At 38.8% G+C, this 19,580-nt stretch overlaps 3 protein-coding genes and 1 long non-coding RNA gene across 6 annotated transcripts in view; 2 read left to right on the top strand and 2 right to left on the bottom strand.

Moving 5' to 3' along the window:
- LOC122413739 (mucin-5AC-like) overlaps positions 1-9,878 on the bottom strand; it is a 33,466-nt gene extending 23,588 nt beyond the window's left edge. Inside the window, exons 1-6 of one of the 2 annotated variants that reach the window (XM_043424298.1) lie at positions 8,920-9,878; positions 8,453-8,665; positions 7,570-7,969; positions 7,329-7,468; positions 4,232-4,415; positions 3,953-4,102 (exon numbers count right to left, since the gene is read on the bottom strand). The gene's annotated coding sequence lies outside the window, so the exon portion shown is untranslated. The remainder of the gene's footprint in view (positions 1-3,952; positions 4,103-4,231; positions 4,416-7,328; positions 7,469-7,569; positions 7,970-8,452; positions 8,666-8,919) is intronic. The other variant, XM_043424297.1, reaches the window with a different exon arrangement.
- Gyc32E (Guanylyl cyclase at 32E) lies at positions 3,503-11,371 on the top strand. The gene is made up of 20 exons (XM_043424300.1): positions 3,503-3,913; positions 4,042-4,138; positions 4,243-4,397; positions 5,763-5,948; positions 6,117-6,222; positions 6,307-6,456; positions 6,855-6,963; positions 7,045-7,129; positions 7,270-7,422; positions 7,520-7,697; positions 7,870-8,065; positions 8,154-8,265; positions 8,346-8,657; positions 8,908-9,149; positions 9,215-9,457; positions 9,862-10,002; positions 10,100-10,292; positions 10,397-10,571; positions 10,740-10,930; positions 11,067-11,371. Exons 1-20 carry the CDS (start codon positions 3,623-3,625, stop codon positions 11,268-11,270), a joined length of 3,519 nt encoding a protein of 1,172 aa, XP_043280235.1. The 5' UTR covers positions 3,503-3,622; the 3' UTR covers positions 11,271-11,371.
- LOC122413750 (uncharacterized) lies at positions 11,034-12,442 on the bottom strand. Its single transcript, XR_006261612.1, has 2 exons — positions 12,317-12,442; positions 11,034-11,246 (listed from the first exon to the last, which is right to left on the bottom strand). It is a non-coding gene; the product is annotated as an uncharacterized lncRNA (long non-coding RNA).
- Positions 12,443-13,184: 742 nt separating this feature from the next.
- LOC122413746 (sodium-independent sulfate anion transporter-like) lies at positions 13,185-19,504 on the top strand. Of its 2 annotated transcripts, XM_043424312.1 has the most exons (11): positions 13,187-13,317; positions 13,435-13,652; positions 15,232-15,404; positions 16,052-16,206; positions 16,920-17,217; positions 17,319-17,640; positions 17,816-17,977; positions 18,061-18,201; positions 18,603-18,748; positions 18,860-19,051; positions 19,131-19,504. In XM_043424312.1, exons 3-11 carry the CDS (start codon positions 15,270-15,272, stop codon positions 19,383-19,385), a joined length of 1,806 nt encoding a protein of 601 aa, XP_043280247.1. In that variant the 5' UTR covers positions 13,187-13,317; positions 13,435-13,652; positions 15,232-15,269; the 3' UTR covers positions 19,386-19,504. The 2 variants fall into 2 exon arrangements, with proteins under 2 accessions (XP_043280248.1, XP_043280247.1); XM_043424313.1 differs by lacking the exon at positions 19,131-19,504 and having other exon boundaries at positions 13,185-13,317; positions 18,603-18,777; positions 18,860-19,048.
- Positions 19,505-19,580: the final 76 nt, after the last annotated feature.

Here is a 19,580-nt window from a genome sequence, read left to right as displayed (position 1 = left end):
GAAACTCGCGATTGAAACTCGCAAAATACGTCGATCGAGGCATTTCGAAGTGGAAAAGTCTGAGAATTTTGTCTCCGCGGTTCGTCGCCAAGTGCGGGAATATAAAAACTGAAAAAAATCTTTTTTCAGCGGAATACCCTGGAACCTCCTTCGAGTTTCGTCCCCCCGAGTTTCACCGTCACTTTTGGCACAGCCTGTACCCCATTTCGGCTAAGAATCAATGACACAGAGATCGCTACTTCGCCACGGTGAAGATTTCCAGACTCTGCTCGTGTACCGAAGACTTTTAGAGAGCGTGCGTAATAGCACGCGAATCTTGATTACGATTTTCCTTGGAGCGTAACGCGATATAACAAGACTCGAATTATCCACTGAAAATAATGACACCAACAGCGCCACACGGATGTAAAGAACCGAAGAACCGATGATGAATCATCGAACGAGTATTCGAGGGACGTACAAGTATTTCTATTATATTTATACCTCTCCGTATAAATATATAAATATGTGCATGAGGCATTCCACGTGAAACCGTTCGAAATCTCTCATTTTTTCATGATTTTTTTAGTATTTCGATGTTCACTGTTCCCTTCGGACTCGCTCTCGTCCGGAGTATAGACACAAACAAATTTATGACAGCTGCTGTCAGATTCGCTTCGCAAAACACGGCTGAAAATCACGAATATTTCAAATTGACGATGAAAGTCCAAAAAAAAATCAATTGCGCAAAAAAACCTGTTTATTTTTTCATAAAAAAAGTATATTAGAATCCACGTTTTTCGTGACGTTCAAAAAACACGACTTTTTCGAGAATTTTTACCCCCTGGGAGCATCGAAAAGCCTCGAGAATTCGAACGGTTATTGTGGGAAAGTTTGTTTTTTGTGGGTATACTGAAACGCGACGTAATGCGCGGAGGATCGCCCGTATTAATGTTGACAAACATCGTAATTTCATCAATTTTTTATCACTGTTAGTGCGACTATTCGTTGACTGGGGTTTAATAGATTCTGGGATGTCTCCAATGTCACGTTGCAAGCGTGCAGTTCCGCTTTAGTTAATTATGCATCATGATCGATGTGACGTGACGCGAAAGAAAATCATTTCCAACATGAAAAGTTGGGATGAGGGAAAAAATGTTGAAATTTTGATGTTCGCATGGGAAAAAGTTTGTTTTTTGTTGAACCTCGCGAATTTCATCACCATCGAATTAATTTATGGGACACGTTTTGAATTTTGCCGAAGATTTTGTTGTTTTTCACGCAATTTAGATTTCGAGTGGATAGAATGAAGCAGCGAATTCCATCGGCAGCCCCCATAACTTCCATAGGGACTAAGAATTGAGGGGAAAAGAAGGGAGGAAGAGATAAAAGCAGCGTTTTATCGCGAGAATTATTAGCGAAATGGAAATTCCTCTATCCGGGGATTTTCAAAGGTTCCGGCGCAAGGAGGAAATAAAATCGGGATAACGAGAGTGCATCGAACATTAATTACGATCGTAATCGTGAGGAATGCGAGAGAGGGGGCCGCGAACGCAGGCTCTGCGAACGGCGAATGAAAGATCGTCGAATTCATCGATCGACTTTCCCATTTATCATAAACGTCGGACTATCAGCGGTCGATAAAAAGCTTTTTTCATGTGCGCCCGAAAAACTCTCGGACCAATGGGAATGTCGATTCGATACGATCTAACTTTTCGCAGCAGTTTACTTTATCGACTGATAATCAAATCGATTGATTTATCAACGCGAGTTGCGCTCTTGCTCAAGAACCGTCAAATTTCTCATCGTTTTTTTTTCAAGTTCCTGGAAAGAAACAATTAAAATTCCCACTGGCAGGGATCAAATATCATCAGTCATTTTCACGCTGAACACCTCCGACGTGAAAACCGCACGTACAGTCTCCGAATAAACAAACGCTAATTGGAAAAAAGCTCCAATGGCCAGAGCGAATCAATCAAAGTGGAATGCGAACGAATTATCGAAAGTATCCGCTACAATTTTCACACCCCCACTGCAGCCCCCCATCGCTGCGTCCTTAAAATGATATTTTAATTTAAAAAAATTGGGTCAAGATAAATTTCGCACCGTTATTTGACAAACAAATCCCCCTGCGAACATAAGCCTCGAACATTCATTTCTACGATGTTAAATGAAATGTTTTTCCGCACCTAATCCAAAGCACCGATCAACACCACCAGTCTGTTCTACACACAGAAAAGGAGGCCAAAAAATTCGAAGAGCAGTAATAACAATTGTTCCATCCACCGTAGTAAAAAGACCAATACCCGTACCTCTTTTATTCAAAAGACTCGAGAGAGTCTTTTTCTTCATAAGCATGGTAAAAAATATTTTCAGTCACTTCAGAGATGTTTATATTGCAAAGTATCAAAATGTTTTCAAGCGCGATATTTCGGTTTTTTATTTCTCATGTTTTATTTGAATTTTTTTCACTTTACAAAATAATGACAGATTTGTATTTTTTTAAATCTGATGTTTTTTCAGGATTTGTGAAATTTTTTTCGAATTGTTCTGGTGACATTATTTACAGTTGGTTTCATTATTTTTTCTATGGATTGCAAAGTATGCTCGAGCAACCCTGAAAAAAAACTATTTCTAGGGCAAAATGTCACACGTATTCGGTGTATGTTCGTGTATTAATCACAGAATTTACCACGTCGACAGTGAAAATTTGTGATTTGCAATACATTTCCACTCATCAGTAAAAGTCTGACAGGATGAGTAACACTCGAAAACAAAAGGAAATATAGTTCTCAGGTCCATCACTTATCGCTATCCACATAAAGCTGTTTAGAATTCAAGGAACGAGAAGAATTGGAAAATTCAAAAAATACTACGCAGTTTGTAATTGGTGCCTGAATGCTTTGAAAATTCTTGAATAATAAAATACTCCTCAGTATACAAAACGAATCAGTTTTTTCCGTGTACAAGGGAAGCGACGTTCCGACATATTTTGTTTAACGCACGAACGAATTCGTGTGGCGTATAATTTTTTAAATTCCTTCATTAACGTCGTAGTAATCCATTCGGGTTGTGTATTATGGATAACCGTGAATAGATAGCGGAGGCCGGATCAGAGGGGTTGGATAACAGAAACAGTCGATAGGAGGGTGGCGAGACCTTAAGAAAATTGTATAAAACCCGGAGGACAGGACGTAGACACGAAACTAATGACAATATCGTTTGTACGTATGCATATAAATATACACGAGGCTTCGGGAGCTTTGGGGTCGTGAAGGGTTGGAATTCCGGCGCCTGGCACTTGAAAAGTTGACCACGCGGCGCAGAAGCGAAAAAGCCTTCGCACTCCTTCTGTTCCTTTGAACAAATATTCATGTATTTTCCATTGATACGTATTCGATCGAGAATCGGGACGAGACGTGATCGGGAGGCGCGTTATCGCGTCTCGAAAAAACTCTCGGCGCTAATTTCGAATCGGAGTTCGAAATGAAGGGACCGACGGCAATCGGAGCGCTTTGATACAAGTGCATTTCGAGTGTTGCAGCACAAACGTCGTTGTTTACTTCGATATTAAAAAAAGAAATTGTTTTTAATGAAATTTTCAATTTTTTTTTAACTCACTGGATAAAAGTGCGACTTTGATATGAACCCAGTGCGATCTCGATCTTTTCGTTTCGATGACTTTTACAAGTATCATAATGCCACGAGGTTTGGAGAATTTCGAGAGTTTTTTGTAATCGTGGCTGCTGCTGGATTCTTAATAGTCTCTTTGGCGAGCGCCGAAGAAAATTTCGAAAAATGTCCCAACAGTGCGAACGCTACGTTTCGTGGTTACAGGCTTCTCTACGACTATTTAAGGAGTGGGAGCAATGCACTCAGAAATTCTGACAAAACTATCACCATCGGCTTTCTTGGATCTTACGGACGAAGTCAGGTGATCAAAGCGCTCGGAAATCTCGAGTTTTTAACTTACCACTACTCCTCTGCGGACGTAAACCGAATTCATGGTTCAAAACGTGTTCGCTGCTTCATTGATGAGATTTTAGAAAATTTCTGTTCAAGGTTATCCTCGGAGCTCTGCCACTCGCCGTTGCCAGAGTCAACGAAGATCCAAATCTTTTGCCTGGATACAAATTGAACTTTTTAGCAGCTGACATAGGTGAGGAGTTTTTGAAATTTTAGCCCATTAAATTCGATGGAAAATGAATTTTCCCCAAACTTTAATTTTCTTTTGTTTATGCAATCGAAATACCATTTTCGAAGGGCGGGGCGACGATGCACTTTCCCACACTGCATTGAGCATAAGAATAATGACGGAAATGCAAGATTCCGGCGTCGTCGCTTTCATCGGTCCCGACGTATTTTGCAAAATCGAGGCACTCGTTGCCGCAGCTTGGAACTTGCCACTCATCTCTTACGTAAGTCGAAACTCCGTTCTAAAAGTTTTAACAATTATTTAAAAGAAAAAAAGAATCAACGAAATTATTTCTGTCTGGAAAAAACAATTCCAACTTCCTAATTTTTTCCGATTTTTTTATTCATACGTTTCATTCACCGTGCATGTTTACGAAGAAGAAGAAGAAACAGAGACGTCGTTCAGTATCCCTCGGAGATTGATGCCCCCGAGGGACAAGAAATCTCATTCTAACACCCTCGCCTTAACCACTAATGAAAAAAAATGCTGACGCTGACCATCCCCCATTTTCTCACTGTTATTTTCCAAAGTTTCTTTACTGTACTGACCCTTTCGGCTCATCTCATTCCAAATTGAAAAAGAGGACAGAAAATCCATGAAAATGTCTGGTCGTCAGTGGACGAAAGCTCAGAGTCCCATTCTCAGTTTTCTTTCATCAAACATTTTCGATCATTGCACATTGGCGAACAGTTTTTCTGAATTTTTGTATTTTTTAACCCTCGTGGATCAAAAACGCAAAACAATTTCATTATTTCGGCTGCTCTTCGTACAATTTCTCTTCTCAGCCCACTCAACCAGTCGTCTGTGTCGTGGGAAGCTTTTGTTTTGGTAAAACCTCCTTATTTGGTTAATCGATTATTCGGGAATGTTAGACACCGCGTTGGGGTCTTCACAGCTTTCATTATGCACGAAAAGCAAGGCCAAAACAACATTTTTCGAGCTTATGAATAGATAGACGAAATTGACCAACGCAACGTCTCGAATATTTATTAATATATTCCAAGAATTATTTCAGTCGCCAAATTTAGTTTTGAAACCTTAATGGAATTCAGGGTCGTGGGAGGAAAAGTCATCTTGGATCTTAGGTAGAACCGACTAACAGGATTTGGGAGAAAAACAATCTTTATTTTCTTAATAATCATACTGAATAACTTTTTTTAATGCTTTGAAAAATATCTGAATGATCAGAGAGATGAAGTGAAAAAAATTCAACGTCGAGGAAGCGAGGCCTTTTATGTCGATAACGAGGGCGACCTTTGAGCCTTGAGGACTTATTTCGTGATACTGAACAATTTTTGGAAGCCTGTATGGGGAGGTGGGAGATAAGTCAACAATCGGGAGGATCAAATTTGTAGAATGGGTGAAAAAAGGCTTCGGATTTTGCGAGAAACCGTGAAAGGAGTTGAAATAAAAATAAGTGCCCTTCGTCAAAATGGGAGTGACGGAAAGTACTAAAATTCAATTAAAATTGAATAAAACTCAATGGAAAATCCCTCGATAGTTTTTATTTTTATCAAAATTTCGTATCAATTTATTTATCGAATTATTAGCTCGTTTGCCATCAAAGTTTCTATTTTTCGTGCTTCAGAAATGCGAAGATCCGGAAGTCTCGAACAGCAACGTTTTCTATACATTCGCAAGAACTTTGCCGTCGACCAGTAAAATTGGCAAAAGTGTCGTCGCCCTCCTGAGAACTTACGGATGGAACAAAGTGGTCGTTTTGTACGGCACTGTCCGTTCGACGAGCGACAACAAATTGAACGATTATCTTACGGTATGTTTGATAAAACGATTCACCGAAACGGAAATTTGAAATTTGGAAAATATTTGACCTTGAAAAACTATAAATTCAAATGAATCGAAAGTTTTGCCAAAACCAAAGTTTCAGCGATTGAAAAAACGCCTCGAAGGTACGTGAAAATCGAAATGTTGCTTTTTTTAGACTTATGGAATTCAGGTTACGGGAACTTACACTGTGAACGATTATATTCCGATGTTTGAGAGCAAACTCGACGCTATCGTGACGGGAACTTATCGGAAAACTCGAAGTAAGAATTATTCTCAGTTAAGACAAAATATTTCGCACTGAAAAAGCTAATAATTGGATATCAATCGTTTAATCAATGGCGAAGTATACGTTTTCGTTGGAGAACACATCGCGCTCGTGGATTTTGTAAAATGCTTGCAAAAACGGCGCCTCTTGTACACCGGAAAATACGTCGTTATTTCCGTCGACGACAAAATTTACGATCCGCGTAAACAAAAAGAAATGACTCAGAGAAGTGAGTATTTGAATTATCGAAAATTTACCGTAATTACCATAGTCGATTTTTTTTTTAATGAGAGTTCAAAATTGGAGTAAAATTTGCATGGATTTTTGGAGTGCATTTGGAAGAAATTTTAGTAAATTTATCAAAGAGGCTAATGCTTGGGACTGGAGTTAAAATTTTGACAAGAATTTCGTGCAGTTTCGAACCTTCGAAGAAGCAAAAGTACTGCCAACTTTTTGCATTGAAACGAATCTGTAATTTTCTCGTTCAAATAATGTCTTCGAGTGACCGAATGAATTGCACGAGATTCGAGATTCAGCGTCGCCTAATTTTACTTCAGTTTTTTCCTAAACTTCAAAAAATGGCTAAAAATTTTGCTTCAATCTTCTGCTTCGCAATTTGATTGGCAGACTACATCGATCCCTATCTCCCGGATCGAAACATGTCCGAAGACATAAAATTCGGATTTCGTTCTGTACTAAAACTAACTCCGACTCACATAAAAAATCCAAATTTCCAGTGAGTTTTTGACAATAGCTCCAAATCATTTCATTGTCGCAGAGGATTAAATAATCGACAGAAAAAACTATTCTTTGACAGGTCAATTTCTGAACGAATCAAAGAGTACTCGGTGCGATGGCCGTTCTGTGTGCCGTATCACAGTGAAATATTCAAAACAATTGCAGTGAGTCGCACATTCAAACATTAAATAATTATTAGAATGCAATTTGCAAGCAAATTGCCCATTCGCAGCGATTTAATCTCGAGCACGATTTGGATAATTCGTTCGAAACTGTTTTATTGTCAGTATGATTATTTGTCAAGGTACCCATTCAAGCGGCGCATCTGTATGACGCTGTTATGATTTATGCGCAAGCAGTTACCGAAATTTTGAAAGCAGGCGAAGATCCACGCAACGGTTCAGCCATTCAGAGACGAATACGAAATCGCAGCTATCACTCGATCCAAGGATACGACGTGAGCACTTAAAATCTTCCAGCTATTCGATAAAAATATTATTTCCCTTTTTTCGAACAAAGGAAAAGAAAATCATAAAATTTTGACACTCGATTAGGTATTCATCGATGAGAACGGTGACGCCGAATGTAATTTCACCGTCGTTACCTTGCTCAAGGATTATTCATCGGGTGACAGGAGAGCGAAACGGTCGATGCAACCGGTCGGCTATTTCCATTACGATAACAACGGTTCCGGTGGACTACCGATGTTCAAATACACCGATTCTAGGAGAGGTGAGAAAAAGCGTGAAAAAGCCTCCAATTTTCGATAATGACAAAAAGTTTTTTTGCCACTTTCTGGAGCTGGAGAACTCGATGAAATGTTCATTCAGCAGCAGTTTGTTGGAAAGTTGTAAGGTGTCCGAATGAGCTGACCAAGCGTTGTCGATTCGATGAAATTTTCCAGAAATCGAGTGGGTCGGAAAGGGACCACCGACGGCTGACCCGATCTGCGATTATCCCGGCGATGATCTGTGCGACGAAGAAACCAAGGACTCGAATGGATCCTGGAAAAAAATAAACGATTGGAGCGATTGGAGACTATATTTAGCACTTTCAGCGTTTGTTGGAATGGTCGTGATATCAGCAGCTTTTGCTTTCAAGTATGCTCGTTGTGACAATCACATGAATATTTTCCTCCAACGATAAATCACTTTTGCACGATAAATCAACGAGGCGTCTTTAAATCAGGCACTATCGCTACGAGCAGAAACTTGCGTGCATTTTGTGGAGAATCGAGCTCAACAGCTTAACGATGTTGCCTGACGAGCCGAGTGATTTACAGCAAAATGGAAAAAATTCCGTAATTATTCAAGCGCAAGATTAGCCCTACTAATTTCTCATTGACGAATATTAATGTCGATTATTCTATGAGATTTTTAGCGCTTCGAGACGTACGGTTGTTCCTCACGAACTTACACTAAAGTGGCTCTTTATCGTGAGAATTTGGTCGCAGTGAAGGAGGTTCACAAAAAAACAATGGACCTTACAAGATCGATAAGAAAAGAGTTGAAACAAATTCGGGAAGTGAGACACGAGAATTTGGTCCATTTCGTCGGTGCTGTCGTCGAAGCGGGGGCTATTTTCATCGTTACGACGTACTGCGCCAGAGGATCGCTCCAGGACATTTTGAGGAACAGTGATCTTCGTCTGGACACGATGTTCGTGTCGTCCCTCATCGGTGATTTGCTCAGGGTACTAAGCTTCAACAAAAAAAAATTCATTTCTTTTCATTAATTAATTCCAAGTACTTGTTTAGTGAAGGCAATGAAAATTGTCTTTGCTATTAATAAAAACGAATAATGAGCTGAACAAATCCATTTTCAATATCAAATCACTGGAAAGTTCGTACATCATCGAATATTTCGAACTTGAAATATTAAGTGAAGGCAGTTTACTGTAAATTAATTTATTCGTGGATAAATAAAAAGCTCTATTGCTTCAGGGAATGATTTACCTTCACGACAGCGAAATAGGATCACACGGAAATTTGACAAGTACCAATTGTCTGGTGGACAGTCGTTGGATACTCCAAGTATCGGACTTTGGTCTGAACGAATTTAAGGCTGGAAGCGAGGAGCCGAATGGCCTCGTTAAATTGCAGAACAAAAAGTTGTACATGGCGCCTGAAATATTGAGGAATCCGTTGCCATGTCCGAAGGGTACTCAAAAGGGTGACGTTTACAGGTAAACCATGTGAAAATTGTGGAATTGAAGGTATTTTATCGAATTTTAAACTGAACGATCATCAGCCTAGGCCTGGTGCTCTACGAAACGATGACACGTCGAGATCCCTGGCAGGACACTCTTCTCAGTCCTATCGAAATAATCCAGGGAATTCGTAGCGGTCAATTACTCAGACCGGATCTTGGCAGGCTCAAATCAGTGTCTGGCTATGTCAGAAAGTGCATTGCTTCCTGCTGGCAGGAAGAATCTGACCGACGTCCTGATATGAAACTCGTATCTGTGGTACTCAAACCAATGCAATCAGGATTGTGAGTTTAGTTTCGTAGGAATTCCAAATTTATGATGAGAAAAGAAATTGGGCGATTCGACAGGATTTTATGAGATCAAGAAAATCCGGAGAACAACATTTTTTGACTATGAAATCGACTGGAATGAATTTTTGATTGGACAAAAATTTGGTTTATTCAATGATCTTACTTGCTGGCTCAAAGCCCAGGCAAATGCGAATCCAATGACAAAAACATCGTCCAAGTACCACAAAATTTGTGGGGCCCACAGTTTTCATTCTTATTGCCACGAATCATTGAACAGAAATTTTATCGAATAAAACAATTTCTTAGCTCGTGCATCGAAACGAATAAATAATGAGAAATTAGCATATGATTTCGTATCCGTGGGTCACTAACGTCAATGAGAATAAAATCGTTTCCAGAAAGTCCAATATTTTTGATAACATGTTAGCAATGATGCAAAAATACACTTGCAATCTCGAGGATCTTGTGCAAGAGAGAACGAACGAGCTGATGGGAGAGAAAGAAAAAACTGATGCGCTCCTTCATCGCATGTTTCCACGGTGAGTGCACAAAAAATCATTAACAATTTCGTTGGTTGTCACACGAGTTGGGAATCGTCATAATTGAGGGATTTTTGTGGGTGATTTTTCGAAACAGAACTGTCGCTGAATCGTTGAAACGTGGAGAACCGATCGAAGCGGAGAGTTTCGATTCGGTAACGATTCTGTTCAGTGACATTGTCGGATTTACCGAATTGGCAGCGAACAGTACGCCTCTCGAAGTTGTTACGTTGTTGAATGAACTTTACACTTATTACGACTACATCATCTCCCATTATGACGTGTACAAGGTGAGAACAGCGTCACTTCGATGTTGATTCAATTCACGATCGCTTGAAGAATTTCAGCCTTTCCCGATCCATTTTATTATCCAACAACGAATTTCTTTGTGGAGGTCGAAACTATCGGAGACGCTTACATGGTCGTTTCCGGTCTGCCCATAAAAAACGGCAACAAACATGCCGGGGAAATCGCGTCCATGGCTCTTCACCTGCTGAGACGAATTCGAAGGTTTGAATTACCTCATAAGCCGGGCGAAGGTCTGCAAATTCGAGTCGGAATTCATTCCGGTTAGTTTCGTATAAAAATTGCATTTTTATCACAATCATTTGAAGTATTTATAACTGAATCTTTGCCTCGTCGAAAACGAAGCGAGAGTTTCACTTCATTTTGACTAAAAAGTAAAAAAACTGCACAAAATATTTATCCGGAAACGAATGAATCTGCTCTTTTCGAAGGCCAATGCGTCGCCGGTGTCGTTGGATTGAAAATGCCACGGTATTGTCTATTCGGTGACACTGTCAATACAGCATCGAGAATGGAGTCCTCAGGCTTGCCATTGAAAATTCACATGTCCGAGGAAACGTGGAAATTGTTGCAAAAACTCGGCGGCTACGAAACTGAGGAACGTGGGATTATTCATATCAAGGTAAATGTACACTGTGGTGACTTTTGAGTTGTTTTTTACGCTTCGAAATCATTTCTGACGCAAATTCTTATCTAAAAATATTGTGAATAAAAATTAAGTGGAATTTGGTTGTTGAAAAAGTGATATTTTACAACAGGGAAAAGGAAACATGAAAACGTACTGGTTGATAGGCGAAGATCCTCTGCAACGTCAGAACAGGATTTACGATTCGGTGACCCACTTGCACCACTCACACTTCGGCTCGTCCTACTCGCTCTCATTCGACGGGCTTCCAAACTCTTCGGAAGCAGGCAACAAACACAATTTTCAGGAACTCCTAGGAGGAAAAAGAGCTTCATGATTATTCGTAGAATGAGATTTTTCTGTACTCGTGACTGTCAATTATGAAATATTGTCGTTGGATAATAATGATGTTTGTTAATAAAGAAATTAAGTGAGAAAGATTTTCATTTTTATTAAAAAAATGCCCGAAATGGTCGTCACGATCGTAAAATTGAAAAGATTTATTCTCAAAATTGATATTTTCTGTTGAAAAACGCCTTGTTCGACGCCTTTTCTGCACTAAAATGCGAATAAATCATTGAATCCGGTGAAAAGCGGCTGCGCTCATGACCAGTCGCTGTCGGTACATGAATTCTTAATTGCAAATTAAAACAAGAGATCTACGAAAGCAGCAAGGTCGTCTTGGCTACGTTGACTATCCTGACAGCAAATAACGCAATTACAATCGTTCATCGTTTGCAGCCTGTTATTAGACCGTTACGTCACAGCGGCCCTCGCACTTCCGTGGTATAGTTTAGAACCCGGTCGCCATGGTCGAGGACTATTCGATCGATAATCGAACGAAAAATCGTGATTTTGGGATTATTGGAAATGTTTACATTTTTTCTGACAATGAAATTAAGAAATCGAACATTTTATTTTCCGAATCAACCTGTTCGCGTCGATGAGAGATTTTTCGACACTGCAAGTGTCCTGAGCCACTTTACGCTTAAGCCCGAATTGAGTACTTTCTCAGTTATTTTTAGAAATTTGCGTAATTCGAGAAAAAATCTCTTTTTTCATTAGTAAAAAAATCAGAAAAAATTCAATTTGTATTTGTGATATTGTCTTTAGATTTAAAAATAATCTTCGGATTAAAATGACATCTTGTCGATAACGATGAACAATTGTGTCACGAAAGAGTACAATTCTGCGAGGATACGAAACGTCAATGCGAGGAGGGGTCTCAAGCCATCAGACTTTTGCTACGTAGCGTATATTAAATTTCCAAACAGTTTCATTCTCGGGACGCTCGATAATGGAATTAACGCCCGGCCATTGCCACGAGCGAAATATTGATTTTCACATTTGTTTTTTCCTCGACTATTCTCAATCTATATTTACATTTTTCTTCGTCCTTGACAATCGTCCCTGATTTTGATTTCAACTCGGTATTGAAAGAAAAAATGAAAAAAGTTCGAAATCCTTTTTCTCCAACGATCCACCGATTCTCCAGATAATTCCAATTCCACCAACCGCTCAATAGCTCGAACAGTGACGCCAAATGACAAAAAAATTGGTGACTAATTGCTCTCCAATCCGCATGAAAAATAACCATCATTTTTCTTCCGCTGTTGACCGATCCAACATTCTTTGTCTTCGAGCTCAAACATAGTTGCGCTTTTGCACATAAAAATCCTCCGACGCGATCGAAATTGCGTTACGTAAAAAAGTCGCGTATTTCCTTGCGTCACGAATGTTGTTTTTTCTCTTACTTCGCCTCCACCGAAAACAATGAAAATTCTTCAAACAAATGATCATGATTCCGTGAAGAGAATTTCGAAATGACAGTGCGATCGATCGGTTGCGAAATCACGACCTGAAACATAAAAAAAAAAGATCAAACACACGCATTTGAACAAATGTAAAAAAATGATCGAATCTATTGAGCTCATTTGTAAAATTTGAACTTGAAAAAAAAACAAAACAATCTTTGTCCCGAAATTTTTGTTTCGCTTCGATAAGCGAAAAACCGCCAATTTTTCGACAACTTGAGAAAAATCAAACAAATGCAACTCGTCGAATGCCGATCCGCCTTCGATGTAAATAATGAAATTACAACAAACTCAAACGACTCGAAGAACGTGATTTTATTTTATTCCCCTGAGAACGTTGTTATTGATTCATTTTTGTTGAACAGTTTAAACGGAAAAAAATTTGTAATCACGCGGTGCCCCACCACGTTACGAGGAGCCATCATATCGTCGCAGTCTCGTTGTCTCGAGCCTCGTTTAGTCGGTACTAGTAGCGTGAAGGAAGTTCGCTCACGTTCGAAAGACAAATCACAGAACGCAGATTTGAGTCTGACATAATGTGTGACGCGACAGTAGCTACAGATTCTTGAGGTTCTTGGCAACAGCTGATTTCTCTTTAAAATTCGATTTGCGAGGCTCTCGATTCGAATTTCGCGGCTTCTATCGTTACCGAAAGTTTTCATCTCGTTTTTTTTTTTTTTATATCAGATTCCAAGAATCCAATCATCGAAGCGTTTTCTGCGACTATCGTCAACGATTATTCAAATCTCGCACGAAACGGACTTTTATTACGTTGCGATTCGTTCTCCAGTGACAGACAATAAAAAAAAATTGACCGCTTCCGATCGTACGTAGAATCCGGGAGTGGAAAAATGTGCCAAAGTATCTGGATAACGATGAACCGAACGAGCGCCTTTTAATTTTGGGTAAGAATTTTATCGATTCGATAAATTTGTCAAAATCCTCAAAATTCAAAGAGAAAACGATTCGTTGAAAGTGAGGAATTCATTTTTATGATTGAATTTGAGAAAAAAACGAAGAAAATTCCGAAAAAATCATCCTGGTTGATCGAGCTTAATAAAGCAGTGAATTGAATAATAAATTGGAGTGGTCAACTTCCGGAAGTTCAATGCCAGAACAGGAGTGACTGTCGAGACGGTCAATTTAGGCGCGGAATGATCGATTACACGATCTCGACATTGATTTGTGTTAATTAATTCGCCAAAGGACTAGTCCGTTTCACGTCTACTGCAAGGTCAACTATGAAGTTTAAAAAAACCCGTTTTGGCTCAACGACCAGGCGAGAAATATCGATACGATGTAAGAACACGTGCCGTGTCATTAAGCAGCAATCAATTGCATCGAATCTTGACAAGTGTACGACCCGATCGTGGAAGGAAACTAATTGCACAGGCATTCATCATTCATGGAATTTTTAATATGCATATCGATTTCAAGGGAAATTAAAACAATCGAATCTGAAAACCTCACGTCCCACTAAACTCAAGAGATTTTCCAATTCAATTAATTTTGGCATAAAACTTCGACTGCATTTTTATATGGAAAAAGTGTATGTTTACAGCTAAAAATAGCATTTTTTCAAGTGGGAATCCTGCTTTAGAAAGTCAAAAAATCCATGGTTTTTGGAAATTTTTTTCTTTTTGACGAAAATAACTCACCATAGCGAACTTTTCGTTATAGTTTAAAGAATATTTTAAAAGTACGAAAATAGTTTTTTTAGTGTGAGAAATACATTGTAAATGGTTTTTACGCCAAGTCTGATTGTCGAAGTTTTTTAGCTGCGTACAATGTAGAGATCGTAATTATTGTTTGCAACAAAAATTCCAATTTTTTTTCCATTGTCATATATTTTCCTTCCATATGAACCTTGAAAACCCGAAAAAATTGTGAAATTTCATATTTAAACAACGTTGAAGTGATATTCTTCTTCTTTAGTAGCGTTTTTTTTCAAACTCGCTAAAAATATAGAATTTCGCAATTTTTTCGAGTTTTTATAAATTCATTCCCAAAAACAATGAATTTTTTTTACTTTTTAAAGCAGGAAGGTAATTAAGACAATTAAAACTCAAATTTATTTCAATTTTTTTTTATTTTCCTTGAGTTTCCTGAAAACGAAAATAGTTTCACTGAATCCTGATTCGTTGAATTCTAAAGACAAAACCGTACGTGAGTTGAAACTAGGAAAAAAAATGAAAGACTTCAACAACCACGTGACGATGGAATTTGATTTTGGAGTATTTTCATTGAAAACGACACTCGGGGTGCGAGCGAAAGAAATTCATATTTTGAGGAATGGCTCCGAAATCAGTTGACCTGAGAGCAATTCGATCGAGCTCGTCAATATCAATCGATACATCATATCGATCAGTACTATCAATATTATCAGATGAATCAATATTAATCAGTGTAAAACAAAAATAAAACGACACTACCCTCATGTGTGTATCTGTTTGGAAGAAATTACCTCGAATCCAATTTTTTCAGAATATCGATAATCAAATCGATCCATTCGGAGGACAAATATGACGAGAATAAATTGCAAGAGGCTCCTCAGAAGACGAATACCAATAACGAGATGGCTACCGTCTTACAGTGGAGCTGACGCACTCGGTGATCTCATTGCTGGTTTAACGGTTGGCCTCACATTAATTCCACAGGTAAATTTTCCACTCGAAGGATACCTTCGATAAGGGAATTCGGAAAAGTGGTTCTATTCCTTGTCAACATCGTTTTGGAGATCTGAGCTTTTTGCCTGTTCGGAGAATTGACTACGAACACAACGCACTGCTCACAAAAGTATATTTTTCGGAATGCTTTCGGTGATTAAAATTAAAAACTGAAGACCCAAGTCCAAAAATCCTCTTGCGGAGTGTTGATCACGTTTTTAGGATTCTTCGATCATCCTCAGATCTAAACAGTAAAGAAATAGTATTTTATCACAGTTTTTTGAACTTTCCAAAAACAGGATTTTTTTAAATTGAACGTGCAGGACTCGTATCATGTGAATTTTGCAGCAGAAATTGCGTACGAAAAAGGGCATTCGGCGAACTTTCAATGACTCTTCGTAACGAACAGGAAAATTGTAAAATAGAAAATTTTCACTGTAAATATTCGTTTTCGACCTCGTAAAGATTCCCCAAAATATGATAAATCTCGACAATTCTTATGGGAACTCAACCGCGATTACGTGAAATGAAAATGAACATTGTGAAATATGAATTCTTATTCCCATTCTATAAATTAATCCGCATTTTCTAATCGAAAAAATCATTCGTAAGATTATTATAATTATAATTCCTGACAGGCTATCGCTTATGCAAGTTTGGCTGGCCTGAGCGCTCAATACGGTCTCTACAGTTCTTTCGCAGGAAGTCTAGTCTACATATTATTCGGAACATGCCGGGAGGTCAACATAGGACCAACTGCCGTTATATCGCTACTTACTTATACGTATACCAGGTAAGATACAACCAATCACAAAAATCTTCGTAGCAAAATTTTGTGTCTTTTTTATTAATAAGAAAAGTCGACGAAAAAATGGTGAATTTCGAAAAATATGCTCCTGAAAATAGGTCAACTATGAAACGGGTGCTCTAATCTATTTCGAGGGATTGAAATTCGTTTATTTCGAGCAAGTCTCGTTTCAATAATCTCGTTTTATGAACCGAACTTTTTTCATCAAGTAATTTTATTTAATGGTAAATCAGTACTCATCGACACAAAGCAAAACACAAAGAGACCGTCACTGTTCCATGCGGTCTCGACGAGAAGAAAATCTTCTGAATCAATTGACGAGACGAATTATTTTACAACGCCTTAAATTGAGGATCCTGACACGATGAGAGCTATGAAAGTGTGTTATTGTGTCTCATGAATGGAAGGTGAATGGCCCTGTTACAGACCTCTTAGAAATAATCAGCTCAAGGATTTGCTGGTTAAATACTCCAAGTCACGTGACTCTAAGATTCGATCAATTTTTTTCACATTGCTCAGAATGTTGCGAGTGGTGAGAAAAAAATGAAAAGATTTTCTCCCTTCAGAACGCTCGGGAAATGGAAGTTTCAGCATTAAATCCATCGGAACATGGTCAATCAATCAAATATTTGATAGAATTTTTAGATTCTGACCGAAATTCATTCCAATTATCGTTTCGAACTATTTATTCGTAACAGAGGAATACCCGAGTACGCAGCACTGTTGTGTTTTCTATCGGGGTGCGTAACGATAGCACTGGGAGTTCTGAGACTCGGGTTTCTCGTGGAATTCATATCGAGGCCCGTAGTATCTGGTTTCACGTCAGCAGTCAGTATTATCGTGGCCTGCAGTCAAATAAAAGGATTGCTTGGTATTAAAATCAATGCCGAGAGATTTATCGAAATTTGGAAGGAACTTTACGTGCACGTTAACGAATCGCGAATGCCGGATTTGATACTTTCATGCTGCTGTATCATAATTCTTCTCATTTTGAAGGTAAACATTCTACAATTTCGAGTAATTTAAATTCTGCAATGAAATGAGTCTCATTCGGTGTTTAATTTTTCAAAGTTTTCTTCTCATCGTTGTTTTCCCAGAGTCTCAAAGATTTGAAAACATCGAGCCGAATGATGAGTAAATTATTCTGGCTGTTGGGAATCGGCAGAAACGCAATTGTCGTCATTATAAGCGCCGGAATATCGTATTACTACGAAATACATTGCCAACCAGAAGGCGCACCATTTTTACTCACCGGACACGTGGAAAAAGGTTTTCCGAGTGTGGAATCACCGCCGTTCTCCTTCGTCCGCGGAAACGACACCGTCAGCTTCCCCGAAATGATTTCACACATAGGAAGTGGAATAATCGTTGTGCCTATTATTTCCCTCATTGCGAACGTCGCCATTGCCAAAGCTTTCTGTAAGTTTTTAAACAGGAACAATTTAGATTACAGACTAACATAAATTTGGGCATTTTTAAAAAGTTTTTCTACGAATTTTCCAGTTGCGTTGATTTCAAACATTCATTGAATCAGCATTTTTAAAAAATATTTAAGCAACGAAATTCTTTTCTCATTTTCATTCACTTTTTAAAGCACGTGGACAGACCATGGACGCAACACAAGAAATGCTAACTTTGGGTCTCTGCAACGTTGTTGGATCGTTCTTCCGCTCGATGCCAGTTTCAGGATCTTTTTCCAGAAGCGCCGTCAGCAATGCATCGGGTGTCAGAACGCCTATGGGCGGGCTTTACACAGGTCTCAGCCGTCTTTTCAGAATCCTGAGCATTTCCATCCCACGATTGGTCTTCGAGAGTCCTAATTTATGCGGCACTTTACAGGTCTTCTGGTCATGTTGGCGCTGACCTTCCTCACTCCTTATTTCTATTACATTCCACGAGCAACATTGAGCTCGGTTATAATATGCGCTGTTGTATTTATGGTCGAATTCAGTATTCTTCAGCCCCTATGGAGAAGTTCTAGTGAGTATAAAGTTTCGATGCAGTGAGCACTCGAGACGAGGCAGATTGTTCAAATATTTTGCTGAATTGAAACCTTAAAACGAGTCAAAAACTCTCCAAATTTTGTCTTCACCATAAAATGTTTCCCGTTTGTGATATTAACGATCGATTATTCTTCGTTTTTTCTTAGCGAAGACGATGTCGTATGACCAAAACGAATGTAGACGATAAAAAATGTATAAAACGAAGAAAAAGGTTGAAAAAAATACAAAAAACTTTCAAAATAAGCATCCAAAGAGTATTTTTCAAATTATCGTCAATTTCACCACTTTTGCCAAAATAAATAAAATCAAGGCTCAGGAACTTCCGACAATTAACAACAATCGATGACTTTTTTTCTGTCGATTTTGTTTAACGGATAGAACGAGATCTTCTACCTGCTCTGGTGACTTTCCTCGCCTGCCTTTTCGCTTCTGTCGAGTTGGGTATTCTCATCGGAGTGGCCGTGGACATTGGAATTCTGGCGTATTTCAGTGCCCGACCAAAAATCCATATCGAAGACCGATACGTGAGAAATCGTTGCTTTGACATCCTCCTGTAAAAAGAAATGAAGAATTAAGCAGTTTTCTGGATTATTGACATTCTTTGTAACTTTTTGTCGTTCAACCACCCTTTTCAGACAGCTGCAGCATGTTACGTTTTGGTCAGACCAAGTGGTGGTCTGCAATTTCCGGCAGTGAGTTACCTTAAAACCCGAGTGACGAAAAGCTTGTTCGACAAGCCTCGAAACAATCTAAAAAACTTAGTCGATCCACCAAAAATAGTGTTGGACTGTAAACACATTGATAAGATTGACTTTACAGCATTGCAAGTGAGAAAACCAAGTTTTGCTTTTTGGACGCAAAAAATATTTCCAGTCAACGGTTTTCAATTTGAGCTTTTTTTCACAGGGTCTCAGCGAAGTTATCGACGATTTGACCAAGGAAAATGGCTATCTCATTCTTTTCAATCCGACCAATCAACTCTCACAGAACTTGCAAAAGCTCGTGAAAGATCCGATATTGACAGCACACTCGGATTTGGAATTATTGACAATACTGAGACAAATTGGAACGACTCCCAAGCTCAATGCAGTAACGGAAGGCATCGATTCGAGGAATATCGACAGGACTAAACAGCCAAACATTTCCAGCACTGATCTCTGAACAGTGATAAATTCAGAATGCCTCGTGATATTTTTCCCTAAAAGACAATTATTTTGACGATTTAAAAGATTGTTCATGTGTTAGAAAAAAAGATGAATAATATTTTGTACTGAAATTAATGAAGTTTCACTTTCTTTGTATACAATATTCATGGTTTTGCCAGATTCGATGAATCTTTGCCTTTGAAAAATCATC

Source organism: Venturia canescens, chromosome 7, assembly GCF_019457755.1.
Source record: "Venturia canescens isolate UGA chromosome 7, ASM1945775v1, whole genome shotgun sequence".
Taxonomy (NCBI): Eukaryota; Metazoa; Arthropoda; class Insecta; order Hymenoptera; family Ichneumonidae; genus Venturia; species Venturia canescens.
Note: the sequence above shows the minus strand (reverse complement) of the source record. Positions and strands in the feature narration are given on the sequence as shown.

Coding starts and splice junctions, on each gene's coding strand:
- LOC122413746 (XM_043424312.1), top strand. CDS start 15,270: ATGACGAGAATAAATTGCAAGAGGCTCCTCAGAAGACGAATACCAATA. Junction 17,641..17,815: donor CGCCATTGCCAAAGCTTTCT/GTAAGTTTTTAA, acceptor CACTTTTTAAAG/CACGTGGACAGACCATGGAC. Junction 19,052..19,130: donor TTGACTTTACAGCATTGCAA/GTGAGAAAACCA, acceptor TTTTTTTCACAG/GGTCTCAGCGAAGTTATCGA.
- Gyc32E (XM_043424300.1), top strand. CDS start 3,623: ATGAACCCAGTGCGATCTCGATCTTTTCGTTTCGATGACTTTTACAAG. Junction 4,398..5,762: donor ACTTGCCACTCATCTCTTAC/GTAAGTCGAAAC, acceptor TTCGTGCTTCAG/AAATGCGAAGATCCGGAAGT. Junction 10,931..11,066: donor GTGGGATTATTCATATCAAG/GTAAATGTACAC, acceptor ATTTTACAACAG/GGAAAAGGAAACATGAAAAC.